General features: G+C 37.8%; 1 protein-coding gene and 2 pseudogenes across 4 annotated transcripts in view; 1 reads left to right on the top strand and 2 right to left on the bottom strand.

Moving 5' to 3' along the window:
* Positions 1-24,206, top strand: part of NETO2 (neuropilin and tolloid like 2) — a 94,095-nt gene that overhangs the window by 53,951 nt on the left and 15,938 nt on the right. For 3 of the 4 annotated variants that reach the window (XM_065925266.1, XM_065925265.1, XM_065925264.1), the window contains 2 exons: positions 11,228-11,341; positions 12,631-17,015. In XM_065925266.1, the coding sequence (XP_065781338.1) occupies positions 11,228-11,341; positions 12,631-13,211 (695 nt within the window). In that variant the 3' untranslated portion in view covers positions 13,212-17,015. Of the gene's footprint in view, positions 1-11,227; positions 11,342-12,630; positions 17,016-21,262; positions 21,377-24,206 lie in introns of those variants that run through there. The other variant, XR_010661670.1, reaches the window with a different exon arrangement.
* On the bottom strand, positions 490-3,169 carry LOC136159128 (PDZ and LIM domain protein 1 pseudogene; annotated as a pseudogene).
* On the bottom strand, positions 4,400-5,506 carry LOC136158658 (eukaryotic initiation factor 4A-II-like; annotated as a pseudogene).

Genomic DNA, 24,206 nt, shown 5'->3' with positions numbered 1-24,206 from the left:
TCATTGTATCTAAAAGTCTGCCTAGTTGATCTTTTCAAAGGACCAGGATTGATGTTTTTTATTTTCTCCAGTTTTTTCCCCCTCTATTTTATTTATCTCTAATCTTTATATTTTAATCCTTCCGACAAAGACATGGAACTTTTGAGTTTTTGGAGTCTGTTAATTTATTGGGTAAAATCAAAATCATTGTCAGACATTAAATTTGGTTCAAATTTGGCTGATGTCCATTTGCAGCAGAGATGAATGGAGGGGAAGAGAAGACAGGGATGCTGGTAAGGGGACACTGAACAAGACTATCTTCCTTTAATTATAAAAGCAGGCATCACATAGCCAGCATGAGACAGTTAGCACAGAGGCGGACATGAAATTTTAACAATCAGTGATAAAACCAACATAAGTGAGAATTTGGCAGAGAGAGGCCACAGCTTTCAGAGGACAAGATGCAGCAGAGGCTGTGTGGAAAACAGCATTGGGTACAGAACTGCTGGCTCATTTGGGGAACACTGTGATCACGTCGTAGCCCTCTGGCTGAGTGACTCGCTCCTGGGTGTGCGTTCCACAGTAGATCTGATCCTGCACAAGGAGATGACCCTTCTGTTTCAGATTGGGGTGCGTGGGTGGTGCACCCTAACTCAGGGTGGCAGTGGCAGCCCCGCAGCTCCGAGCACACCGCCAGTGCCGCTGCCACGTCTGTCAGCACGAGCAGCTTCTGGGCATTTAGGCCATGTAGCCGCTTCGGTGACTGGAGCCTTCACACTTCTGAGTCCTGAGGGCTTGTTGGGGTCCTCTTTCTCCTCAGACTCCAGGATTTCCTGCAAAACCAGGAATGAAGTGGGCTGTCTCAGAGGCTCATTTAACTCCTGTTTCTCCAGAAGCATCTTGTAAACTTAAGATTCTTTGCCAAAGACAAGTCTGCTTGGAAGCTGAGAATGGTCTAAAGCTCTGCCGTTCATCTGCCGGCTGGCTGCCTCTTTGACTCCAAGGCGTTGTTGAAGTGTTAGATATTTTCAGGGGAGTGGAGGCTAACTGGGTTGTTGTACTGGTTTGTGACAACCCTGGGCAAGAGCTGAAGGCAGGTGAGGTGGTAAAGGGCACAGCTCTGGTTTGGGGTGCTTCCTATGTGTAGGATCTCTTGGGGTTCAGAGGCTGCATTCATCTTGTATGGGTGATGTTTCCCTTCCTGTGTCACCAGGGGAGACCATATTTCTGTTCTCTTGCTGCTGTGAGAGTCATGTTGTCTGTGCAGCCCTTGACTTTGCTCTGAGCTTCTGATTACGACGTATTGCTGGCATTTTCCCCGTCAATGGCTGTGGTTACATCTCCAGCACATAGCTCTGCAGCCTTGATCCCAGGAACGACCTGGGAAATGAGGAGCGCTTCATGTGCTCTTCTTTTTCTGGTTCTCTATGATTTGAAGTCTTTCTCCTTTATTAAAAGTCTCCTTTTTTAAATGTAGGCATTATAGCTTTAAATTTCCTTCTTATCAGTGCTTTCACTGCTTTCTATAAGTTTCATATGTTGTCTTTTCATTTGTCTCAAGGTATTTTCTAATTTCCCTTGTGATATCTTCTTTGTGGTTAAGAGTGTGTAGTGTAATTTCCACATATCTGTAAATTTTCCAGTTTTCCTTCTGTTGTTGATTTCTAGTTTCATTTCACTGTGATTCGAAAGGATACTTTGTATGGTTTCAATCTTTTAAAATTAAGATTCTGTGTGGCCTAACATATGGTCTGTCCTGCAGAATGTTCCATGTGCACTTGAGAAAAACGTATTCTACTATTGTCAGGTGGGGTTTTTATGTCTGTTAGGTTCAATTGGTTTATAGTGCTGTTCAAGGCCTTTATTTCCTTACCGGTCTTTTGAGGGTGTGCCCCTCACAGTTTGTGGGATCTTAGTTCTCTAACCAGAGGCTGAACCTGGGCCCTTGGCAGTGAAGATTGCAGAGTCCTAACCACTAGACCACCAGGGAATTCCCTCCTTATTGATCTTCTGTATGGTTTTATTCATTATTAAAAGTAAGAGTATTGATGTCTCCAACTCTTATCATAGAACTGTCTAATTCTCCCTTAAATTCTGACAATGCTTACTACTTATATTTTAGGGCTCTGATTTTTGGCTCATATAGGTTTACAATTTTTATATCTTCTTGGTGAATTGACCCTTTTATAAGATACAGTGTCCTCCTTTGTCATTTGTGAGAGTTTTGACTTAAAGTCAGTTTTTGTCTGATACAGGCGTATCTTAAAACAGATACTGCATCTTTTACCAATTGAAGGTTTGTGGCCACCCTGTGTGTCTTCGGTTACTCAGTCATGTCTGACTCTTTGCAACCTGGACTGTAGCCCACCAGGCTCTTCTGTCCATGGTGTTTTCCTGGCAAGAATACTGGAGTGGGTTGCCATTTACTTGTCCAGGGGATCTTCTTGACCAGAAATCAAACCTGTGTCTCCCACATCTCCAGCATTGCAGGCAGATGGGTTACTGCTAAGCCACTGGGCAAACCCTGTGGCAACCCTGTGTTGAAAAATCTACTGGCATCGTTTTTCTAACAGTTGCTAACTTCATGTCTCTCTGTCCCACTTTGATAATTCTCACAGTGCTTCAAACATTTTCACTATTATTGTTTATGGTCATCAGTGATTGTTGATGTTACTATTGTAAAAGATTTGCTTAGATGATGGTTAGCATTTTTTAGCAGTAAGATTTTTTAAATTAAGGTATATACATTGAGTTTTTTAGATGTAATACTACTTGTGCACTTAATAGTCTACAGTAAAATATAAATGTAACTTTTATATGCACTGGGAAACCAAAAAATTCATGGGAGTCCTTGAATAATTGCTTCACTGGTAGTCTGAAGTCAAACCAGCAATATCTCTGATATGCAACTATATTTATATCACCATCCCAGCTTTCTTTGGTATCTATTTGCATGGAATAGCTTTCTCTGTTCTTTTACTTTTGACCTAATTAAATCTCTGGATGTAAAGTGAATCTCTTATAGAACATCATATAGCTGGATCTTGGCTGTTTTTTTTTTTCTTTTCTGCTAATTTATGCCTTTTGAATGGAAAGTTTAATCCATTTACATTTAAAGTAGCTACTAAGGAAAGACTTCTACAATCTTGCTGTTGATTTCTATGTGCCTTACAGCTTTGTTATCCGTCATTTCCATCATTACAGTCTCTTGTGCTTAGTTGATTTTTGTAGTGACACATTTGCATTTCCTTCTGTGTATATTCTTTAGACATCTTCCTTGTAATTACAATATATTCTTTAGACACCTTCCTTCTGATTACAATGGAGATTTTGTCTTTTTTCTGATTGCTAAAGTCTTTAAAAGTGTCTTTACTATTTTATGAGCGTGTGGGAACTTTTTCACATTAAAGGATGTTGTAGTTTATGTGTAGACACACTGACCCAGCTTATAAGTGGAGAAACTTTGAGAACAGATTTTAGGTTCTTCCCTTGAAAACTTGATGTGTGTGTGTATGTGTATTAGTTGCTCAGTCATGTCCAACTCTTTGCGACCCCATGGGCTGTAACCCACAAGGCTTCTCTATCCATGGAATTCACCAGGCAAGAATACTGGAGTGGGTTGCCATTCCCTTCTCCAAGGGATCTACCTGACCCAGGAATCCAACCCGGGTCTCCTAGACTGCAGGTGGACTCTTCACCATCTGAGCTTGTTAACTCTTGTTAATTCAGATGAACAAATCCTCACAAGGCAAAATGGTTCTGTTGTTTTTGGATCTCGTATAAAAGTATAAGTGACTTATCAGTAGTTCCTAATAATTATTTTGTTGACTTTGCTTATTATAAGTGCAGATCATATTGCATTAGCTTTGACAAAAAACTGCTTTCACATCATCATGTTTTTGACTTGGGTTTTTTTTTTTTAACACTAATTAAATACTTTATTGAATAAATATAATACCAAACAAAATGCATTCAAATGCTAAAAAAAAAGTCAGTTTTAAAGGCCTTTCTATTCAGGCTAATGACAAACACAATAAAGGCAGATATGCTAGTTTAACATAATTGGCTGATTTTATATAGCACTTATATCTTTTAGTCCACATGTATATTATTAAATGATAGAGAACATCTAATACAACCATTTCTACAGAACTAGGAAATAAATTTCTAAGAAAGAAAGATTTTACAGAGCCCATCTTGTATACCCACCCCAACAATCTAACGCTAAAGAGGATAAAGCCAATGACTTTCCTCAAGAGCTCCCAACTAATGTTGCTTTGCTATCAAAATCTGTATTTCTGATCCGTTATGAGCATTGAGACAAGATTCAAATATTCCCAAAGAAAGAAGCACAATGCACGTTGTGATTGCCTATTCAGCAACAGCGAGTACTGCGTTCAAAACTGTCTCATCCCTGGAATTAAATAAGGTCAGCCACATTCATTGGCATTTCCTCCACTGTAGTATTGTACAAAGTCTCAGTGTCATGAAGAATCCTCGTCTTCTTCAGTAACAAAGTTTATAGCCACACCTTTCCTCCCAAATCGACCCCCTCTGCCAATTCTGTGAATACAGTTTTCACAGTTGGTAGGTAGATCATAGTTTATAACCAAAGACACTTGTTGCACATCAATTCCACGAGCCAACAAGTCAGTAGTGATCAAAACATGGCTTGAGCCTGATCGAAATTCCCTCATAATAACATCTCTTTCTTTCTGGTTCATGTCACCATGCAGGGCAGAAACTGTGAAGTCCCTGGCATGCATTTTCTCTGTGAGCCAGTCGACCTTGCGCCTTGTATTGAGAAAAATAACAGCCTATGTAATTGTCAGTGTCACAAAGTGACACTTGTGACACAAAGTGACAAAGTCACAAAGTGTATCCAACTTCCATTCCTCTCTTCCAACATTAATATGAAACTGTTTGATTCCTTCAAGGGTCAATTCTTCCTTTTTCACCAAAATTCGAATTGGATCTCTCATGAATTTTTTGGTCACTTCCAACACATCCGTTGGCATTGTGGCAGAAAGCAACACCACCTGAATACTAGTATTTAATTTTTGGAAAATCTCATAGATTTGATCCTTAAACCCTTGGCTCAGCATTTCATCTGCTTCATCCAAAATGAACATTTTGATCCATTTTGGAGAGAGAGATCTTCTGTTTAACATAGCAAACACTCTCCCTGGTGTTCCAACAACAATATGTGATGCTGCAGCCTGCAGTTTTCGCATTTCATTTTGAACATTTGTTCCACCAATGCAGGCATGACAAGTTGCTCCCGTATAATCTCCAAGTGCCAGAATTACCTTTTGGATCTTTAATACATGGAATAATAGCTCTCTGCTGAATAGCTGATGGCTTCTCAAGACCATAAGCATAGATGCCCCGAAGAAGAGACTCCTTTAAGTTCATATCATCAAAGTTACCAACAATCTCATTCCAGTTGCTCTCGATAACACCATTGGAGTCCATTCCCTCATGGGCCATGTTCTCTGCTGTTATAATCTGCGGAGCCACCAGACATGATCTGAAGAAACGCTCAGTGCCAGACTGAAAAGCTGACTTGGTTTTGAATGGCCCTTAACTTTAATCTACATTTAGGCCGTACTGATTAGCCTGTTTAACGGGCTGCTTTCCTCACAGTCGTCAGCTGAATGAAGAAAGTTGGCATATAAAAATTCACCCAAACTTCCTGGATATAATTACATGTATATGTTCACATTATATATATTTTTAAAAATAAGTGGCATATCTTATCTGTTGTCCTTATGAGACAAAGATATTTTGTATCCTGACATGACCATATCATGAATATGGTATAATGGTAACCTATATAATTTCTGCAACTTCAAAATTAATATGCATTTCAGTACACTAGTTTCTTGAGAAATGTGGGAATTGATAATTTTACCCTTTAGTTATAATTTCAAGGTATTATATTATTCCTCCCTGGATTATGTATTAAAATCATGTTGTATGTGACCATATACAGGCTTTGCTGAGCTCTTCTAAGATCTTTTTGAAATGCCAGATGGTCATTTGGATTATGAAGTTAATTTAGCCAACCAACCTTCTTACCTTCCTTCCATTCATTTATTTAATTTTTACCATATGAAGTGTTTGCTATGAAGAAACAAAAATGGATGATACAATCCCTGTCCTAAAGGATCTTACAGTCACTTAAGTGAAGTGACATATATGCAAATGAAGTAAATACAGAATTGACTACGACAAAGACCCATTTCAGACAGAAAGCAAAGTGCTTTCTTAATTAAATATCCAAGTTACTTCTAGTGGGCAATATTGTTTATGGAGCAAGTAGTCCTTGCAGAAAGGTACTTTGAGTTTATCCTTGAGGGTAGGTTGATTTTTACAAGGTAGAAACGTTAAGTGAGGTGGTTATTTTCAAACAGAGTTGCTGTAATGGAAAAGGTGTAGAACCAGAGCTAATTTGGACCACAGGAAGTAGTGGGAGAGAACAGAGAGAAATGAACCAGGAACGATAGATTAAAGCTAGAGCTTGAAGACCTTTAAACTAAAGGCTGAAGTTAGACTTCATGTTATATATTGGGGAGTTTTGAAGGATGTTATTCTAAAAAAAGAGCTATGCTTTTATTGGGGCATGGAGGCTATTTAGGAGGTTACTTCCATAGTTGAGGTGGGAAACGAGGAAGATCTGAATCAAAGACGTAACAATGAGTTGAAAGAAGAGTTGCGGAGACACACTCCACAAGGGTGCAGAGTGACAAGAAAGTGACTGACTCAGAAGTACTTAAAATCTGGGGCCTCACTGACTTGGGAAATGAAAATTGAACAGATAAAAGGAAGAAATGTTGAGTTATTTTGAGCGTGGTGAATTCTTCATGCAGTGGGGAAGTCAAGAGTTCAGCGGGGTGGTGTTTGCCACAAGTAGACTGCGCTGCTGCTTCTTTTTGACCTAGAGATAGAACCTCAGTTTGTTTCTAAAATTGTTTTATTCTGAAAACTTTTCAAGCTTGAAAAATAAAAAACAAGCAACAAAGGTTGTTTCATTGTTTCAAGTAACTAGCAGTCAGCACTTGATACAAGGATGTAGTTGGCAGGAAAACCTTTCAGCCTCTCACTCTCCCCTCATCACCTTGCTCCCGGCATCTGCGCCCATGCCGTCCAGCACAGGGCCGTCAGCACAGGCCGTCAGCCACGTGTACCGGTGATGTCCTGCAGCCAGTCTACACCAAAAGGTGCTGCAATCACAGAAACATAGACCAGGTTTCAAAGACTTGGTAAAATCAAGAATGTAAAATAGTTCTTAGTGTTTTATATTGATTGATTACATGTTAAAATGATAGAATTTTGGATATTGTTTCAGGTTTCCACAGCACCACCCATATGTTAGGTGATTTCTATGACCAGCATCTATTCATTTTAACAGCTAAGATTATTACAGTGAAAGGGAAAAGACTGTCTTTGAGTTTGGAGAAATCCTTGCACAGGGATGATGCTCACCCCTCCCAGGAGGGACACCCTGAACATGTTCATTTCTCCAGCAACCAAAAAATATAGTCACCTGTTCAATGTTTCTGCCCAGAAAAGCCGACTTTATAGAGATGGCAGCACCCACGGTTTTTACTGGGGACTGTTCACATAGGCGCAGTCTGCCTTGAATATACCAAAATTCTCGACTCACAGAAGGAAAACAGTTGTTAATATTTGGCGTAAATGATATTAACACAAACTCTATGCACCGTGAACTACGCTAGTCAGTCAGGGAATAGAGGAAAGCCAAGTTTCCAGATGCCAGCTAAGGGCCACCCTTGCACACAGACCCTTCTGAAGGTAGCATCCGTGATCATGCTGTATTAACTTTCTGCACAAATACATTAGGTTAAATAAACTATTAGTGACTTCCCTGATGGCTCAGAGGTAAAGAATACACCTGCTAATGCAGGATCCACAGGTTCCATCCCTGGGTCAGGAAGATTTCCCTGGAGAAGGAAATGGCAACCCACTCCAGTGTTCTTGCCTAGGAAATCACCAGGACAGAGGAGCCTGGCTGGCTATAGTCGGTGGGATCACAAGAGAGTCAGATATGACTTAAAGACTAAATAAGTCTTTAACAGCCAGTAGAATTAATTCCACCTGTCTTTTTAAAGACTAATATGGCTACTTGTTCTCATTCTTGACTCACATTATATTTATTTCGGGTAGCAGTTGTCTAAATCTTATATGTAAAGTTCTTCTCTAATGTATTTTAGTTATTTTCTCTGTAAAACTAATGATTTCTCTTTAATACAGATCTAATAAGTAAACAGGTGACAAACCTCCTTCAAGTGATATCTTTATACTAATCATTAAAGTTCAGACTAATTGAAGGCTACGGTAGGCTTGACTGCATATCCCAAATGTAGCTTTATTACCTGAGAACAAAAAGTACCCCTCCAAAAAAATGTGTGTGATCAAAATAAAGAATTCTGTGAACTTTTATAAAACAGAAGTTTCAACTTAAAAATGTCCGCTTGATAAGCACATTTGAGAGCTTCAGTGTACTTTTCACATGCTTGTCATTAATTCACATTGTTAACTCTCATTTGTTCTCCGAACTGTTGTTTAGTCACTAAGTTGTATCTGACCTTTTGCCACCCCATGGACTGCAGCACGCCAGGTTTCCCTGTCCTTCACCATCTCCTGGAGTTTGCTCAAACTCCTGTCCATTGAGTCAGTGATACCATCCAACCATCTCATCCTCTCTTGCCCCGTTTTTCTCCTGCCCTCTATCTTTCCCAGCATCAAGGATCTTTTCCAGTGTGTCAGCTCTTTGCATCAGATGGCCAAAGTATTAGAGCTTCAGCATCAGTCCTTTCAATGAATATTCAGGATTGATTTCTTTTTCTTTTTTTTCCATTTATTTTTATTAGTTGGAGGCTAATTACTTTACAGTATTGGAGTGGATTTCTTTTAGAATTGACTGGTTTGATTTCCTTGAGGTTTGATTTCCTTGTATTTACTCTAAACTGTTAATGATTTATAATTACTATGAATCCATCCATGAAAATATTTCACAGGAGATTTATATAAATGCATTAATTCTGCATAAGAGGTTCACTTCCTATCTACTCATTGATTGTAGACTGCAAATGTGACTAAAATAGTACTTGGCCAAAGTGCATAATACAGAATAGCAACCAGGATATGTCTGACTTCTTCCCAAGCACTGAGTACTAATATATACCTCACTCTTTAAGGAAGGGAATGGTTTTAGGAACACAATTTCCAGGACTAAAACTGTGAAAGCAGCAAAAGATATTTTTGTTAGAATAAATCCATAATGTGATTTTCAGTGACATATTGCCCTACAGGGCCCCTGCAGGCTTAGTTGAAGACAGAACTATCTCAGCATCGTTGCCACATCTCATCAGAAGTAGAGGGAAGCTAAAATGGTAACCCCCTCCCCTCTCCTGCACCTTGACCCAGTAGTCAGTAAAGGAGAAAATCCTCAAGCTGTAAGCAGAGAGCAGTTCATAACTGGCAGTGTTTTTGCTATTATCTTTGTCCTTTATTTATGTAATTCAGCCACTTTATATAGTTTAGAATTGAAGCATGTCATTAGCAACCCATATCAATAACTGATACTTTCATTCTTATTATGAACAGTTATGCTTGTCCACTGAAAATCCATAGAGCTTAATACATTTGTGATTTTAAATATAACTTGCATTCCTAGAAAATGAAAGCTGACAGTATCATTGTTTGCTCTACTTTCTAATTGCTTTAAATAGTGTGGAGAGCAGTTATAAAAAACTCTATGATTTAAAAAAAAACAAAAGGCGTACTTTCCACTCACTGTTCAATCAGTAAGAAACACTGAGCAGAAAACCTGGCTTTATGCCACTTTTGAAGCTGTGAAGAGCCATCAAGATCCTGTCACATAGTGTCCTGTTGATAAACTATAAGAACTAATAATAGTTTGACTCAGAAAATCAGAGTACAATGCTGTTTATAACTTCACTCCCCTTGTCTTGAAAGCAGCTTCCTTGTATCCCCACTTGTAAACTGGATAAAATAGGTAAAATAAGAGCTCAACATGAAATATGATCTAGTATATAATAGAATTGTGGCATGATAATTAAACAATAGAAAACTCCAGTTTTTATAAATGAGGAATTTAAAAATACTATATGCTCTCTAGGACATCTGTTATATGTCCTAGAGACATAATAAATGTTATATGTGATACAGTTTTATGACATATGACACAACAGAAGTGGGTACACCTGCTAATTTTGTACTTGAATAAAATACCACCATACATCTTCATTGGCTTTTCTGTCCATCTAACAGCTTATTTCTATATCTAATACTCATTTTCCTTATGATAAGCTTCGAGACCATTAAGGAGTTTTAAAGAATTATACCAAATATGAAATTCAATGCATATATTCTATATGTCTACTGCTTAAAAACTTTTTTTTTAATTCCAAAGAGTGCTTTTTTATTTTGTCTGTGGTCATCCATTCTCCCTTCAACAAACATTTGGGTTGCTTTCACCTTTTGGCTCCTGTGCATTATATTGCTGCAGTGAACAGCAAATATCTATTTGAGTCTCTGCGTTCAGTTCTTAAGAATATATACCTAGAAGTGGAATTGCTGGAGCTTATGGTAATCTCTACAAACTTTTGAGAGCTATTTACCATTTGCCATACTAGTCACCACAGCAGCTGCACCATTTTACATTCCTACCAGCAAAGCACAAGGGCTCAGTGCCTCCATGTCTTCTCTAATGTTTTCTTTTACATTTTGAAAAAAAATGTTCTGTGTATTAGTTTCATAAGACCTGTATCAAATACGGCTGACCCCTGAGAAAGAGGAGTTTGAACTGTGCAGGTCCACTTAAACAGGACTTTTTCCGTAGGCAACACTGCGGCAGCACGCGCTCCATGATTGGTTCAGAGGGGCCGCCCGGGGACCTGAGCTCATGCCCGTTTTGGTGCTGGCCACAGTGCCCCGCAGATGCCGAGGGATGGCCATGCGTTCATACTGTTATTACACTGAAAGCAGCCTTTCGGTGCCCAGCCTTGGTAAAAGTTTACATGAGTCAGCATCAGAGAATATAGGCCTTTGTCTTATTGTTTGTGCAGTACAGAGTGTATTCCCAGAAAAGCCTTTCAGATAGGATATTGACTTTATAACAGCAAATGTAAAATAAATCAGGGTGTTATAATCTGTTTGCTTTCTCTTCTTAGCAACAAAGTTTTCTTTTTTTCTACAGCTCCCTGTACAGGCAGCACTTTCTTTTGCCATAGCAACATGTGCATCAATAATTCTTTAGTCTGTAATGGGATTCAAAACTGTGCATACCCTTGGGATGAAAATCATTGTAAAGGTGAGTCTGTGGTGAAGGCCAGCCCTTAGAGGTGTGGTCATTGCCTTTCACTAAGAAAAAAATCTCTTTTTCTACAACTGTACTTGTCATAACTGCTTTGGCAGAATGAAGACATGTAAAATAAATGTTCTCCTTAATGAATCACAGACCTTTGGGATGTGGTAAAACTGAAAATTATTCTCAACAAAAGCAATTTTTATAGACTATATTTTTTACCTTAAAGTTGTCTATAAGTTTGTCATGGTGGTTTATATCATAAAGATACCTTATTGTCATAATAATGTAGATTATAACCTAAAGTATTCTTATTTTTAAAATTAAATGGAAATACTATTTAGTAAAAATCAACTGATGGATTCAGTCTTACAGTGTTAAACAGACTCCTTATAAGGACTGTGTTTTTTATTCCATGAATTTCCTATGCTATATTTCAGTGTATACTCCCTGAAAGAGAAATATGCCTTGTGGTAATGCTGGTTATCAAATCACTGTTTCAGTACTACAGTTTATCTCCCTTTTATTCTCCCAAGAGTTCAATAAATATCCTAACTATGGAAAGTTAACGTATGACATTGCTGTCCTAAGTACTTGAGAGGAAGTATTTTCAGGTAACCATTGAAAAACAGTGGACCGTGGTTGTCAACATATCTGAGTGGGTCAGTGAAATCATTTTTCTTCTCCTTGCTTATGGCCATCAGTAGGAATACTATGGGTTAACTCAAATCTACCATAGAGCAGAAAGCTAAACTTGATAGAACAAGAGTATTTTGTTTTGACATTTTCTATATTCATGTATTACTTTGATTTGCAAACTGTATGTGCTCACGTGTTATTGCTGTTGTTCAGTCATGTCTGATTCCTAGCGACCCTGTGGACTTGGGCCCACCAGGCTCCTCTGTCCATGGGATTCTCCAGGCAAGAATACTGGAGTGGGTTGTCACTTCCTTCTCCAGGGGATCTTCCTGACCCAGAGATCAAACCTGTGTCTCCTGCATGGGCAGGCGGATTCTGTACCACTGAGCCACCAGGAAGCCCATGTGCTCACAGACCTTCTGAGTAAAGAACCAAGTCCTTTTGCTTTTTCTGTAGTCTGTCTAGCTGCCTTATGATTGGTTAGTTTAACCAGAAGTCATGCTAGTTTTATTTAAAAACCTAATAATTTTAAATTACATTTTCTGTGTTGTATTTGACCCAGGTGTTCTGCTCTACCTAAAAATATTTTACCAATTTGTGACAGGAATCATGAATGAATTTTAAGAGTCTTATTGTTTTTCTTTCTCTTTCTGCAGAAAAGAAAAAAGCAGGAGTGTTTGAACAAATCACTAAAACTCACGGAACAATTATTGGCATTACGTCAGGGATTGTCTTGGTCCTTCTCATTATTTCTATTTTAGTACAAGTGAAACAGCCTCGAAAAAAGGTCATGGCTTGCAAAACTGCTTTCAATAAAACTGGGTTTCAAGAAGTATTTGATCCTCCTCATTATGAACTGTTTTCCCTGAGAGACAAAGAGATGTCCACCGACCTGGCCGACCTGTCAGAGGAACTGGACAGCTACCAGAAGACGCGGCGCTCCTCGACCGCGTCGCGCTGCATCCACGACCACCACTGTGGGTCGCAGGCACCCAGCGTCAAACAAAGCAGGACCAACCTCAGTTCCGTGGAACTTCCTTTCCGAAATGATTTTGCACAACCACAGCCAATGAAAACATTTAATAGCACCTTCAAAAAGAGTAGCTACACTTTCAAGCAGGCACATGAGTGCCCTGAACAGGCCCTAGAAGACCGAGTAATGGAGGAGATTCCCTGTGAAATTTATGTCAGGGGGCGAGAAGATTCTGCACAAGCATCCATATCCATCGATTTTTAATCTTCTGCTGAAGGTGACATTAATTATTAAGTATGTACGTATGCGGCCTACAGAGCATCCACATTGTTTTCAACAGCCAACCCTTTTCTCCTGTCAGAACTAGAAAGACCTTCATTTCCCCTTAATGTAATGGTGAAGTTTTTATTATCTCAGGCAGTCTATATGTTAACCCAACCAAGGAACTTAGTCCATGCAGTAAAAAACAAAAAATAAGCATCTATTACTCAGTGTCCTACAAACAAAGCACCAGTTACATAGCATCTGGAGAGGGGAGGGTGGTGTTGCGCCAGGCTCAGCTGCCTGCTGGTGTTAGCAGCAGGAAGACTGTTCTTGATTGATACAGCTCTGTCAAAATTTTGATCCCACAATAAGTTTAAACATAAGATTTTTCTTCACATTCTTTTTACTTTTTCTTTTCTCTAAATTTGTTTTAGAAGCCAGTAATGTTGCCATTTCAGTTTCCTATATAAATGGTTAATGTTTCACATGTATTTCAGTATAGGCATTTGTTCTAGAATTTGTCAAAATATAACTAGTTACTGTGGTAAGTGCCAGTTAAGACACAGAATTATGTTTCATCCATCTGTTTCTTGAGTAATTTCCATACTGCTGCCTTTTAATCACTGGATCCTTAACCTTTATTTTCTGTGACATGGTTTAGCACCTTTAAGTCATATTTTGTTTTGGTTATATTATATTAGAAAGTTTCATAATCCTGGGATATGTGCACCATTGCCAGTTATGACTAAAAACTTAATTAAAATTTTTTGAAATTTCCCAGGTTTTATCACATTCAGTGATAGCCCATTTTTTCCTGTGAGTCATTTAATTCATTTTGGGGGCGGCCTATCATCATATTTATTTCCAGTGTTACTCATTACTAGATCTGTGTTTCCTAAAAGGCTATTTCACTCCCTTTGTATTGGTTTGTCCTATAGCATATGGTAACCAAGGTTGTATGAGAGTTAAAGGAAAATGCCTAAGAAACTGTATAAGCCTTTAGATTGCTTCTTACTTGGGACAATACATTTTTCTAGTTCTTACCAAGAATAACAATTTTCACTTTTTTTTAAACTGCACTTTGACCTTATTTTTCTTATGGTATATAAACAATAATTTATAAACATGATATTAAAAAACATTGTGTTTTTTTAGACTTTTGATATTATTTGATACTGTACAAATTTTATTAAATCAAGGTTAAAAATCTCCACGACAGATTTCTTTTCAGTGTTCACAGTAGCGGCTTTGTATACAAATATGCTGTGATGGAACTGTACACTATAATTTATTGTAAAAATCTTGGAAATGTGTACATAAGCTTTTGTTTCCTCTTGTTATTGCATTTAGTTTATGATAAATTTTTCACTGGTATCTTGATCTAAATCACTACACAAATCTGATAATTAAAATATACATTGTTACATGATTCTTCAATCATATTATTTATGGCACTGAGATTTAAGATCTTAAAATATATGTGGAAAGGAATCCATTTATTGAATTATGACTAATACAGGCATGACATTTAAAAGATAAATTCTCATGTTTGATATTTTTTGTAGTTAAATTTTCCATGAAATGAGAAATTAAAGTTTCACTGGAGTTCATTGACTTTTTAAAAAATCACATCTTTACATTTTCTCAGATTAATGAAAACTGTGACCTTAAATATTATATATATATATATATATATATAATACTTCTTCAAAATGCTTATTATATCACATTTTTTAAGAAGTACATACTGTCCAGAAGATAGGAAAAATCTTACACATAGTATTGTCTTAAGGTTTTTTAAAACTCAGTATAATTTCCAATTTTAAAAATACAACTTGGGAAGGTAAAAAGACTTAATGAATGTAGTATTCAGTGAACTAATGAACTAGAGCCAGATTAGATAGCTAAATTCTTTCTTTAGTTATGTTGAATAGGCATTTTAGTAGATAACATGCCAGACAACATTTAGCAAATTCTTAATATAATAATAACTGTGATCTCTTTCTTAGTGAAAAGGAGATTATCATATTTCCTATGTAAAATTTTATTCATTAAGAAAACAAATGCATCTTTAACATCTATAGTCGTAAATCATACAATATGCTTAAGTAGCACTTGTAACTATTTTTATTTTTGAAATTTGTGTCCTACCCTGTCTTAAAAGGGCATGAAGAGGCCTACAAAATGCAAAGCCGTTAAGGAAGACATTTAACTTTAAAACAGCACAAAAACACATGGTTTCAGGCCACTAAGCAAGTAAAGCTTGGACAAAAAAATTGTTTCTAAATTTTCCTGCTTCTAAAACAATTGAAATCTTTTTTGTTCTTCATAGTAGAAAACTCAAACTTACCTGCAAGAGCCTAGTTTTCTCTTAAACTAAAGAAAGAAAGGTCTTAATATTGGATGACATTTCCTTGTAATTTAAAGAAAATGAAAAATACACAGAGAGGCCTTAATGGTGAATACTAACCCAGTGAAGGCACGTCTCAGTGTGGCCTAGAGACACTGGTTTCTCATCAGTTTGCCTGTAGGGATAGAAGTAAAGAACCAGAGGATCAGTAACCACGCCAGCCTGAGATTGCCATATATTAGTCACTGAGCCGTGGGTGGCATTAGATTGCATTTATTTCTTAGTCAAACATTTGGCAGTATACAATATGAAGAGAAGATAATGGAACTAATAAATTTTAGGCATTATTACCAGAATAATGCTAATTGCTGTATATATAATCTTTCGTCTTTGACATCAATGGAAAAACTTTGCAGATTGTTTGCTAATGTGAAAGCCATAAATTTTAGTAATTTAAGAAAAAAATTAGCCATCTTGTGCAAGTTATTACACCCTTCAGAGACAATAGGGTGCCCAGTGTTAAACACCGAACAGAAAAGGTGAATCTGGAGGAGTGCGTGCAGCTCAGGAGCAGCAGTAGCTTCACCCGCACAGAAGTGTCATCTCTTAGGCTGTTGATCCCAGATTTACCACAGGGTGTCAAGCCCCAGGTGCCCTCAGGCTGCAGGAGCCCTGCTCATCCCAGCATCTGAAGTATGTAGGAATACAGTGCCACGTACCTTTTGTGAGGGGAAGTGTTTGACAGAAAGCAAAGGACTTTTCCGTGTTGCAGTCACAGATCAGAAACACTCCTTTGACTTGGACTTGTTAACAGCTTGTGTCAGTGTGTTTGTCACATTTCATAGGATTATTAGGCATTAAAACAACTCCTGAATGCCTGAACATTTTCATAATGGTGCTGTTGTCTGGTGAGGATGCGTCCTTGCTTCAGGAGCGTGTCAGCTGATGAGCAGGATAGGAAAAGCCTAGTTGTGATCATAGGAACAGTTCTCAATCCCAGGAGAGTATGCTTTCTTACAAAATGGTGTCTTACAAAATGATGTTCGTGAACAGAAGGAACCTTGAAATTTGGGGGTTTTTTAAGATTCAAGAAAGATAATCTGCTCCAGTTTTATTGATGAGAATACTGAAGCCCAGAGAAAAGAAGGTAGTTCCCCATGTCTCAGAGCTCAGTCAGCACCATTCCCCGCTCTCTGCTGTCTCCCTGCTTTTGCTTGCTCTATGTTTTAAAAGCCGCTCCAAACAGCAACCCAGATGTTTCTTGTAAGCTTGTCAGTTATTCTGGTTTAAAATGTAATTTATTCTACATTTTTTTCAAAAGCATTATATTTTACTTTTTTTTTTCTGTAATACTTTGTTATTCTACAATTTTGTTGCCATGATTTCTTGGCACCTGCAAATTCTGGAAGACAATTACTCTTAATTCTTAATAAACAATGTTGTTAACATTTTATGGCCTTGACACTAGACAGAAAGAGCTTTCACTGGTTTGCTTTTGTGATCTTTTCTGAATCTAAAGGAAACAGTGTATAATCTAGAAATTAAAACACATGTGTGTGCTATTTGTTGAGTTTGGAGATTGATTTTTTGAGTTGTGAGCTAAATAATATGACAGGTTGACCTTGGATATAGTTTTTAGCTTTCTGCGAAGTCGGTTGTCCATGTTTTATATACCTCTACTAATAACAAACTCATAATTCTGAATTTGCTTTTTTTAAAGCAACTTTTCCTTATATTTCTGTGATTGACTTAATGACTACAAAAGCCCAAGAAACTAATGACTGGGGTGCATGTTTCAATATATGCTGTCTTGAGTATATTCTTCTGAGGCAATGATTTTTCTCTAAGAGGTGAACTTCCAGACCATATAAGACTTCTTATATGGATTAATATAGTATTAACTTATTACTAGATTTGATAGTTCACAGTAAAGAATTTGGTCCTTAAACTGGAAATAAAACTTGTACTTTGATTCCTTACTTGCCTCAATTTCCAAAATCTATAAAAGTGGCAAAGAATCCTAATTTCCTTCCCAGGAAAAGTTGGCATTTCCTATCCAGTCACGTCCACACTAATCATAGTTATGATAAAAAATAAAATCATTATGTTTTCAAATGAATCTTCAAGTGAAGAACTGAAAAAGACTAATTTAGTCTTGGCTTGCCTGTAGGATCCAGGCTGCTGCCTCCAGTCACTGAAGTGACCATGAGGTCTTTTGTAGTGTGGTAGGCTATCAGAACACACTGTCTGTTGAGGTGCAGGATTGGGGTGCATTGATCATGGCCACAGCTTAGTGAGGATGGGGGTGTAGGTCTTGTGAAAGGTGCACCCTGAGGAGAAAGCAAAGGAAGACAAGAACTCTTGAGATGAGCAGATCAAGGAGCAGATCAAGGAGCAAAAGAAGAAGAAAAGAAGGGTAGTTATCACTGCAAACAGTTCCAGAGCAATGTTAGTATTATTTAGGATCAAGAAACAGCTTTTATCTAAAAGTTGTCTCACCCTCCAAGATTTGTCACTCTAACATCTGGTGCCTGCAGGTCACTGAGCTGGTACATTCCTTATTGAAATATTTGGAGTACCTGCTGTTTGCTAGAAGGAATTTCCATCAAAAATCTAGGTATTGAACCATGCCTTTTCAAATCTTATTCAATGCTTCCATTGATGACTTCATCTAGGATTTGTACTATGCCTTGTATTAAGTAGTGTTTAGAGAAGCAGTCACAAATTTTTGAACCCAAAAATAGTTTTGTCAGTCTGTTATGTGTAATGCCTCAAAAGACAATTTAGCTCTGAAAATGTGCACAAGTACTTACTGCAACTAGCTCAAATATATGGCCTCTGCCTTTCACATTCATTGTCTGAAAGCAACTTTGCATTCTCAGTTTTTAATATTAAAAAAAAAAAAAAAACCTTGTGATAGGAGACTTCTAAGGTGGCTCCCATCAATCCTTGCCTCCCAGTATTTACAATCCTGTATCATCCCCTATCATTGAACATGAGCTGGACCTAGTGACCTACTTCTGATGAATAGAATATGGCGAGAGTGACATGTCTCTTCCGAGATTAGGTGACAGAAAGACTTCGTCTTCTGTCTTGCTTGCCCACTATTTCTGCCATGCTTTCCTGCTCTGATGGAAGCCAGTTGCCATGTTCTGAGATGCTCTGTGGAGAGGTCCATGTGACAGGAAACTGGGGTTGCCTGGCAACGGCAGAGTCCCCCAGTCTAACCACATGCAGGGAACTGAATCCTGCCAGCAACATGTGTTGGGTCAGGAAGGGGCTCCTCCCCTCACTAGAGGCTTGAGATGACCACAGACAACACTTCGATTATAGCTTGTGTGGGACCTTGATCCACACCCAAATTACTCAGAAACCAGAGATAAATAAGTCTTGTATTAAGCTGCGATACTTAGAGGTAATTTGTTAGGCAGCCGTAGATAACATGAAGCTGGAAAAGACAGTGGTGGTTCCCAATTTTCACTCCTGGAGTAGAAGTATTGATGAAATCTAACATGATGTTTTATGTTTGTGGAAGAACTATCAGTGCAGTGGGCACATCTTAAACCTAGCATCATGGAATGAGGACAGCTGGTCTTCCTCTTGCATGAGTACAAGTCAGTCATTTTAGTGTCCCAACCACCAATAAAAACACTTAGATCCATTCCCTCTCAAGTATGGCAGAAGATACTGCAATTTGATTCTGCATTTGAGATGTAAACAAAATTACATTAAACCCTAAATCTTGAATAGTGTCCCTTTTAGATCACTCATCAAGTCTCCTTGGAGTAAGGTGACCCTATCTTAAAATGAATAAAGGATAAAATTCTATTCCAAGTCTATATAGTAGTCCCATAATTTAATCAAAATCTTTCATATTCCAAATCATATTAACACTGTTTCCTAGACTGTAGTTAGTATCATTAGACCACTTGCAAATGTGATCCTTGCGAAAACTGACGAAGAAAAGCAGTGGAGCCCCACCTTTGAAAAAAAGTTTGAGGGGACTGCTCTAAGAAATAACAAACCTTTCATGTCCAGAGCCACCCTACACCCAAACCGAGAAATGTAACCAAAACATTTCTATACAGAGATTTTTCTGTTGTGATGAAAAATAAACTGATTTCCTGGAAGAGAATACTCTTTTTTTTTCTTTTTTTTTTTTTGCACTCTGGTCAAATGATCGAAAGACCTGACCAATTCCACAAAGTTTTTTCTTTCTGAAATTGTTTTTACATCTGGCTACAGCCAGCCACAGCCACCTGCTACAAAGATAAAATTGTATCTTTTATTGTATCTGTGTATAAATATTTCCTTTGAATTGGAAGCTGCTATTGCTATTGCTTCCCTGGTGGCTCAGACGGTAAAGCGTCTGCCTACAATGCGGGAGACCCGGGTTCAATCCCTGGGTCGGGAAGGTCTTCTGGAGCAGGAAATGGCAACCCACTCCAGTATTCTTGCCTGGAAAATCCCATGGACAGGGGAACCTGGTAGGCTACAGTCCATGGGGTCACAGAGAGTCAGACACAACTGAGCAATTTCACTTTCACTTTCATTGCTGATTTTGTTTTGCCCAGTGGGTAGAATTATGTCCTAAATCCTTTTCTGATGTGAATGCGTCAGACCTTAGCCTCCAGAAATAGGGTAGTACCTGTTGCTTTGGAAGCTTGACATTTTACCCTGATCTCTGCAGGAAAGGCACCAGATGAATCTAGTCTTCCCATCTGCCATTTTTACTTGCTAGATGGCAGACAGTGACTATGCTGCTTGAAGTTTTATGGCTTTTTCTACAGGATTGGGAAAAGGGCCTGCCTTTCTGCTAGGAGCCTGTGGTTTAAAGTAAGCTACCACACACATGCTGTCCAAAACTCTCCTCTCCTGCCATAGCTCCCTCCTTTCATGAGGATACAGTGTTCAGTTTTGTCTTCCCATTACCCACAAATGCTCACAGATTTTTTAAGGAAATACTACACCACCAAAGGTTCTCTGAAGAAACTCCCAAAGTTTGTCCATGAAAATGAGGGAACTTCTCTGATTGGTGCAGATCAGTGCTAGGCTGAGAGGTGTACAGAGCAACTGCCTTTATCAAAAGCCGTATCTTAAAGGATATGCCAGGGAATGCTTCTGTTTAATATCTTACAAATATGTAAATATATATTTTATATATATATTAATATTTACATATATTTTACTTATATGTGAATATATATATAGTTTGTCATGCAGCATATATCATGTGTCAGCCATGTCACACAACATGTGGGGTCCTAGTTCCCCAACCAGGGATTGAACCCACAGCTCCTACATTGGAAGCACAGAGTCCCAACCACTGGAACGCCAGTAACGTCACAATACTTCTGTTTCAGGCTGACACTTTCACCTCTCCACCCTAGAAAAACAGCTCATTTCTCTTCCTCTCATCAGATAAGCAAAGGAAATGATTGCACACTTTTTAATTACAGGCATACATAAACCTACAATTCTAGAGCATTGATTTGTTGGACCGTAATCTACACGCTGAGCTGCATTTGGCAGCATGCCAGATGTGTAAAGTTGCAATTTAATGACATTTCAGTAGGAGCCCCAGTACTTTGAACAATACCACTGTGGAATACTAATGTAACAGTAGCAAGAAAAGGAGTAGAGAAACAGCTTCTTTCTCAAGTTACCTTTTTTTTTTTTTTCCTATTTCTTGGATATGGAGAAACTGAAAGCAATTAACTATTTCATGGAAACTTCATCTCATAAAGAAACTCCAGTCAAAAGCAAACCATGGTCATTGTTGCTATATTCATGGAACTTCATCAATCAACCAAAGGTAAGTTCATTTTTGACACTTTAAAACATTAATTATACTGCCTACTTATGAAGTTTTTTCCTGAAAAAGTTATCAAGCAATTTTACCTTCTGAAAATATAGATGTTAGAAGTATTGTGAATGATATCACCATGTGATCACATATCTGGTTCTCATGATTTTCAAATTGGAGTTCCTTTTCCTTTTAATTAGAAAGGAGAGTGATAAAATCTAATTTTGAAAAAATGACCTTTTTTATCCTGAAAAATGGGATTTCTCAAACTCAATACTGTTAACGTTTTGGGCCACGTGAGCCTTCATTATAGGGGGACCACTCTGTGTATTATAGTATGTTTAGCAGTGTCCCTGACCTGGATTCCAATAACACCACCCCCATTTGTGACAAGGTATGGCCAAGTATCCCCTGGAAGGAGGAGTCAAAATCAACTCAGGTGAGAACCACTGCTATAAAGAGACTGAGGGCTTTAAAAAAAATAACTAAAAGCTGTTGAATTCTATGTTGAAGAAATACTTCAACTACTCAGCCATAAAAAAGAGTGAAATTTTGCCATTTGCAATGATATGGATGAACCTATCAAACTCATCATTGGTATGGAAGGTGTGATGCTTAGTGAAATAAGTCAGAAAAAGACAAGTACTCTATGTTATCACTTATATGTGGAATCTAAAAAATAAAACTGCTCAATATAACAAAACAGAAACACGCTCCCAGATATAGAGAACAAACTAGTGGTTTCCAGTGGGGAGAGGGATAGGAAGGGGCATAACGGTAAGGGATGAAGAGGTACAAACTACTATGTATAAAGTAAGCTACAAGCATACATTGTACAGTACAGGGAATATAGTCAATATTTTATAATAACTTTAAGTGCAGTACAAAATTAAAAACTTTGAATCACTTTGTTGTACACGTGAAAGTAATATAATATTGTAAATCAACTGTTTCGATTAAGAAAAAGAAATATTTCAGACTCATGAAAAGATATAAATAGCGAGCACCTACATACCCAGAACACTGCTTAACCCCCACCCTGTTTCACTTCCTTCCTCCCTACTTCATCCCCCAGAGGTCCTGAACTGGGTATTTATGCACACTGTGTCTGTATTATTATACATATACTATGTCTATATTAGTCAGAAGTTACATACTCAGGGGACTTCCCTGGTGGTCCTGTGGTTAGGACTCCACACTGCCAATGCAGGGGCTGCAGGTTTGATCCCTGGTTGGGAACTAAGGTCCCACATGCTGCACAATACGGCACAGCCAAAGAAAAATAAATAGTTGCTCAGTCATGTCTGACTCTTTGTGATCCCATGGACAGTAGCCCACCAGGCTCCTCTGTTTATGAGATTCTCCAGGCAAAAGAATACTGGAGTGAGTAGCCATTCCCCTTTCCATGGGAATCTTTCAGACCCAGGGATCGAACCTGGGTCTCCTGCATTGAAGGCAAGTTCTTTACCATCTGAGCCCCCAGAGAAAGTGGTGAAATAAATAGCTAGGTAAATATTTAATAATAAAAGCTTCCTGTTCTGGTCACTTCTTCAGTTCTTCATTGTCTTGTGAAGAATCTAATAACATTTTTCTTCTTAAAAAAGAAGTTATATATGCTATTTCTCACTTTTGTGGTTGACATTCTTACTTTCTCACGTCTACATAAGTCTAAAATTTTATTTCTACTGTCTTTCTGAAAAGAACAAGAATCTGCCTTATCTCCATCACTCCTTTTCCATATTGCATGTTATTTTATTTCTGTGTTGTTTTATATATCTCAAAAAAAAATGGTCCATAGTGACCATTTTTTATAGTGAATAGACTTTCCTCCATGCCTGTTGATTCATTTGCTCTTCATATCTTCTTGCATCCCAGACCTTACTACTGGAATCACTTCCCTTCTGCCTTCTTTTGGAAGTTACTGACACTCTGCCTAGTAATCTGTCCAATTTTTACTTTTCTAAAAAAAATCTACTTCTTCCTCATAATTTGTATAATTTATCTGGGTATAAAATTGATATTGACAGTAATTTTCTCTCGGTGTTTATTTTGTGAGTGTCTGGCTTCCTTTCTAAATCTAAATTCCTTTATCTATCAGTATAACCTGTCTTTTCCCTCTTAAGTGAAGTGAAGTGAAAGTCACTCAGTTGTGTCTGACTCTTTACAACCCCATGGACTATACAGGCCATGGAATTCTCCAGGCCAGAATACTGGAGTGGGTGGCCTTTCCCTTCTCCAGGGGATCTTCCCAACCCAGGGATCAAACCTAGGTCTCCCACATTGCAGGTGGATCTTTACCTGCTGAACCAGAAGGGAAGCCCTTTCCCTCTTAACTGATTTTATAATATTCTCTATGATTTTGCCATTTCACTGTGATGCATTATGTCTGCATATGGATTCATTTTTGTATAATTCTTATATTATGTGGGCTTCTTGAATCTGAACATATATGTTCTTATCATTTATAGAAAATTCTTTGTCTCTTAATCTCTTAGTATTTCCAGTTCTTCATATTTTCCATATGCTACATATTCTATTTAGCCATATCTATCTTCTGTTTAACTCATGGTAGTTGGTTTTCTTGGGTTCCAATGAGTCCTTAACTTGAATGATTATATTGCTTATTTCTAGAAATTCTATTTAGTTCTTTTCTAAGTAGACCAGTGCCTTTTATGGTATCTTTTTCTTTTCCTGTGTTTTTATTCTCTTTTCTCTTTTTAACAATTTTATACATTTTAACAATTTTATACTTTTTAACAATTATATACATATATGTATATATATGTATACATATATATTTTAAAATATATATATTCCACAGTTCCGCTATCTAAATTTC

The sequence above is a fragment of the Muntiacus reevesi genome, chromosome 2, assembly GCF_963930625.1.
Source record: "Muntiacus reevesi chromosome 2, mMunRee1.1, whole genome shotgun sequence".
In the NCBI taxonomy this organism is placed as follows: domain Eukaryota; kingdom Metazoa; phylum Chordata; class Mammalia; order Artiodactyla; family Cervidae; genus Muntiacus; species Muntiacus reevesi.
The sequence above is the reverse complement of the archived record's forward strand: the minus strand, read 5'-3'. Positions and strand labels throughout refer to the sequence as shown.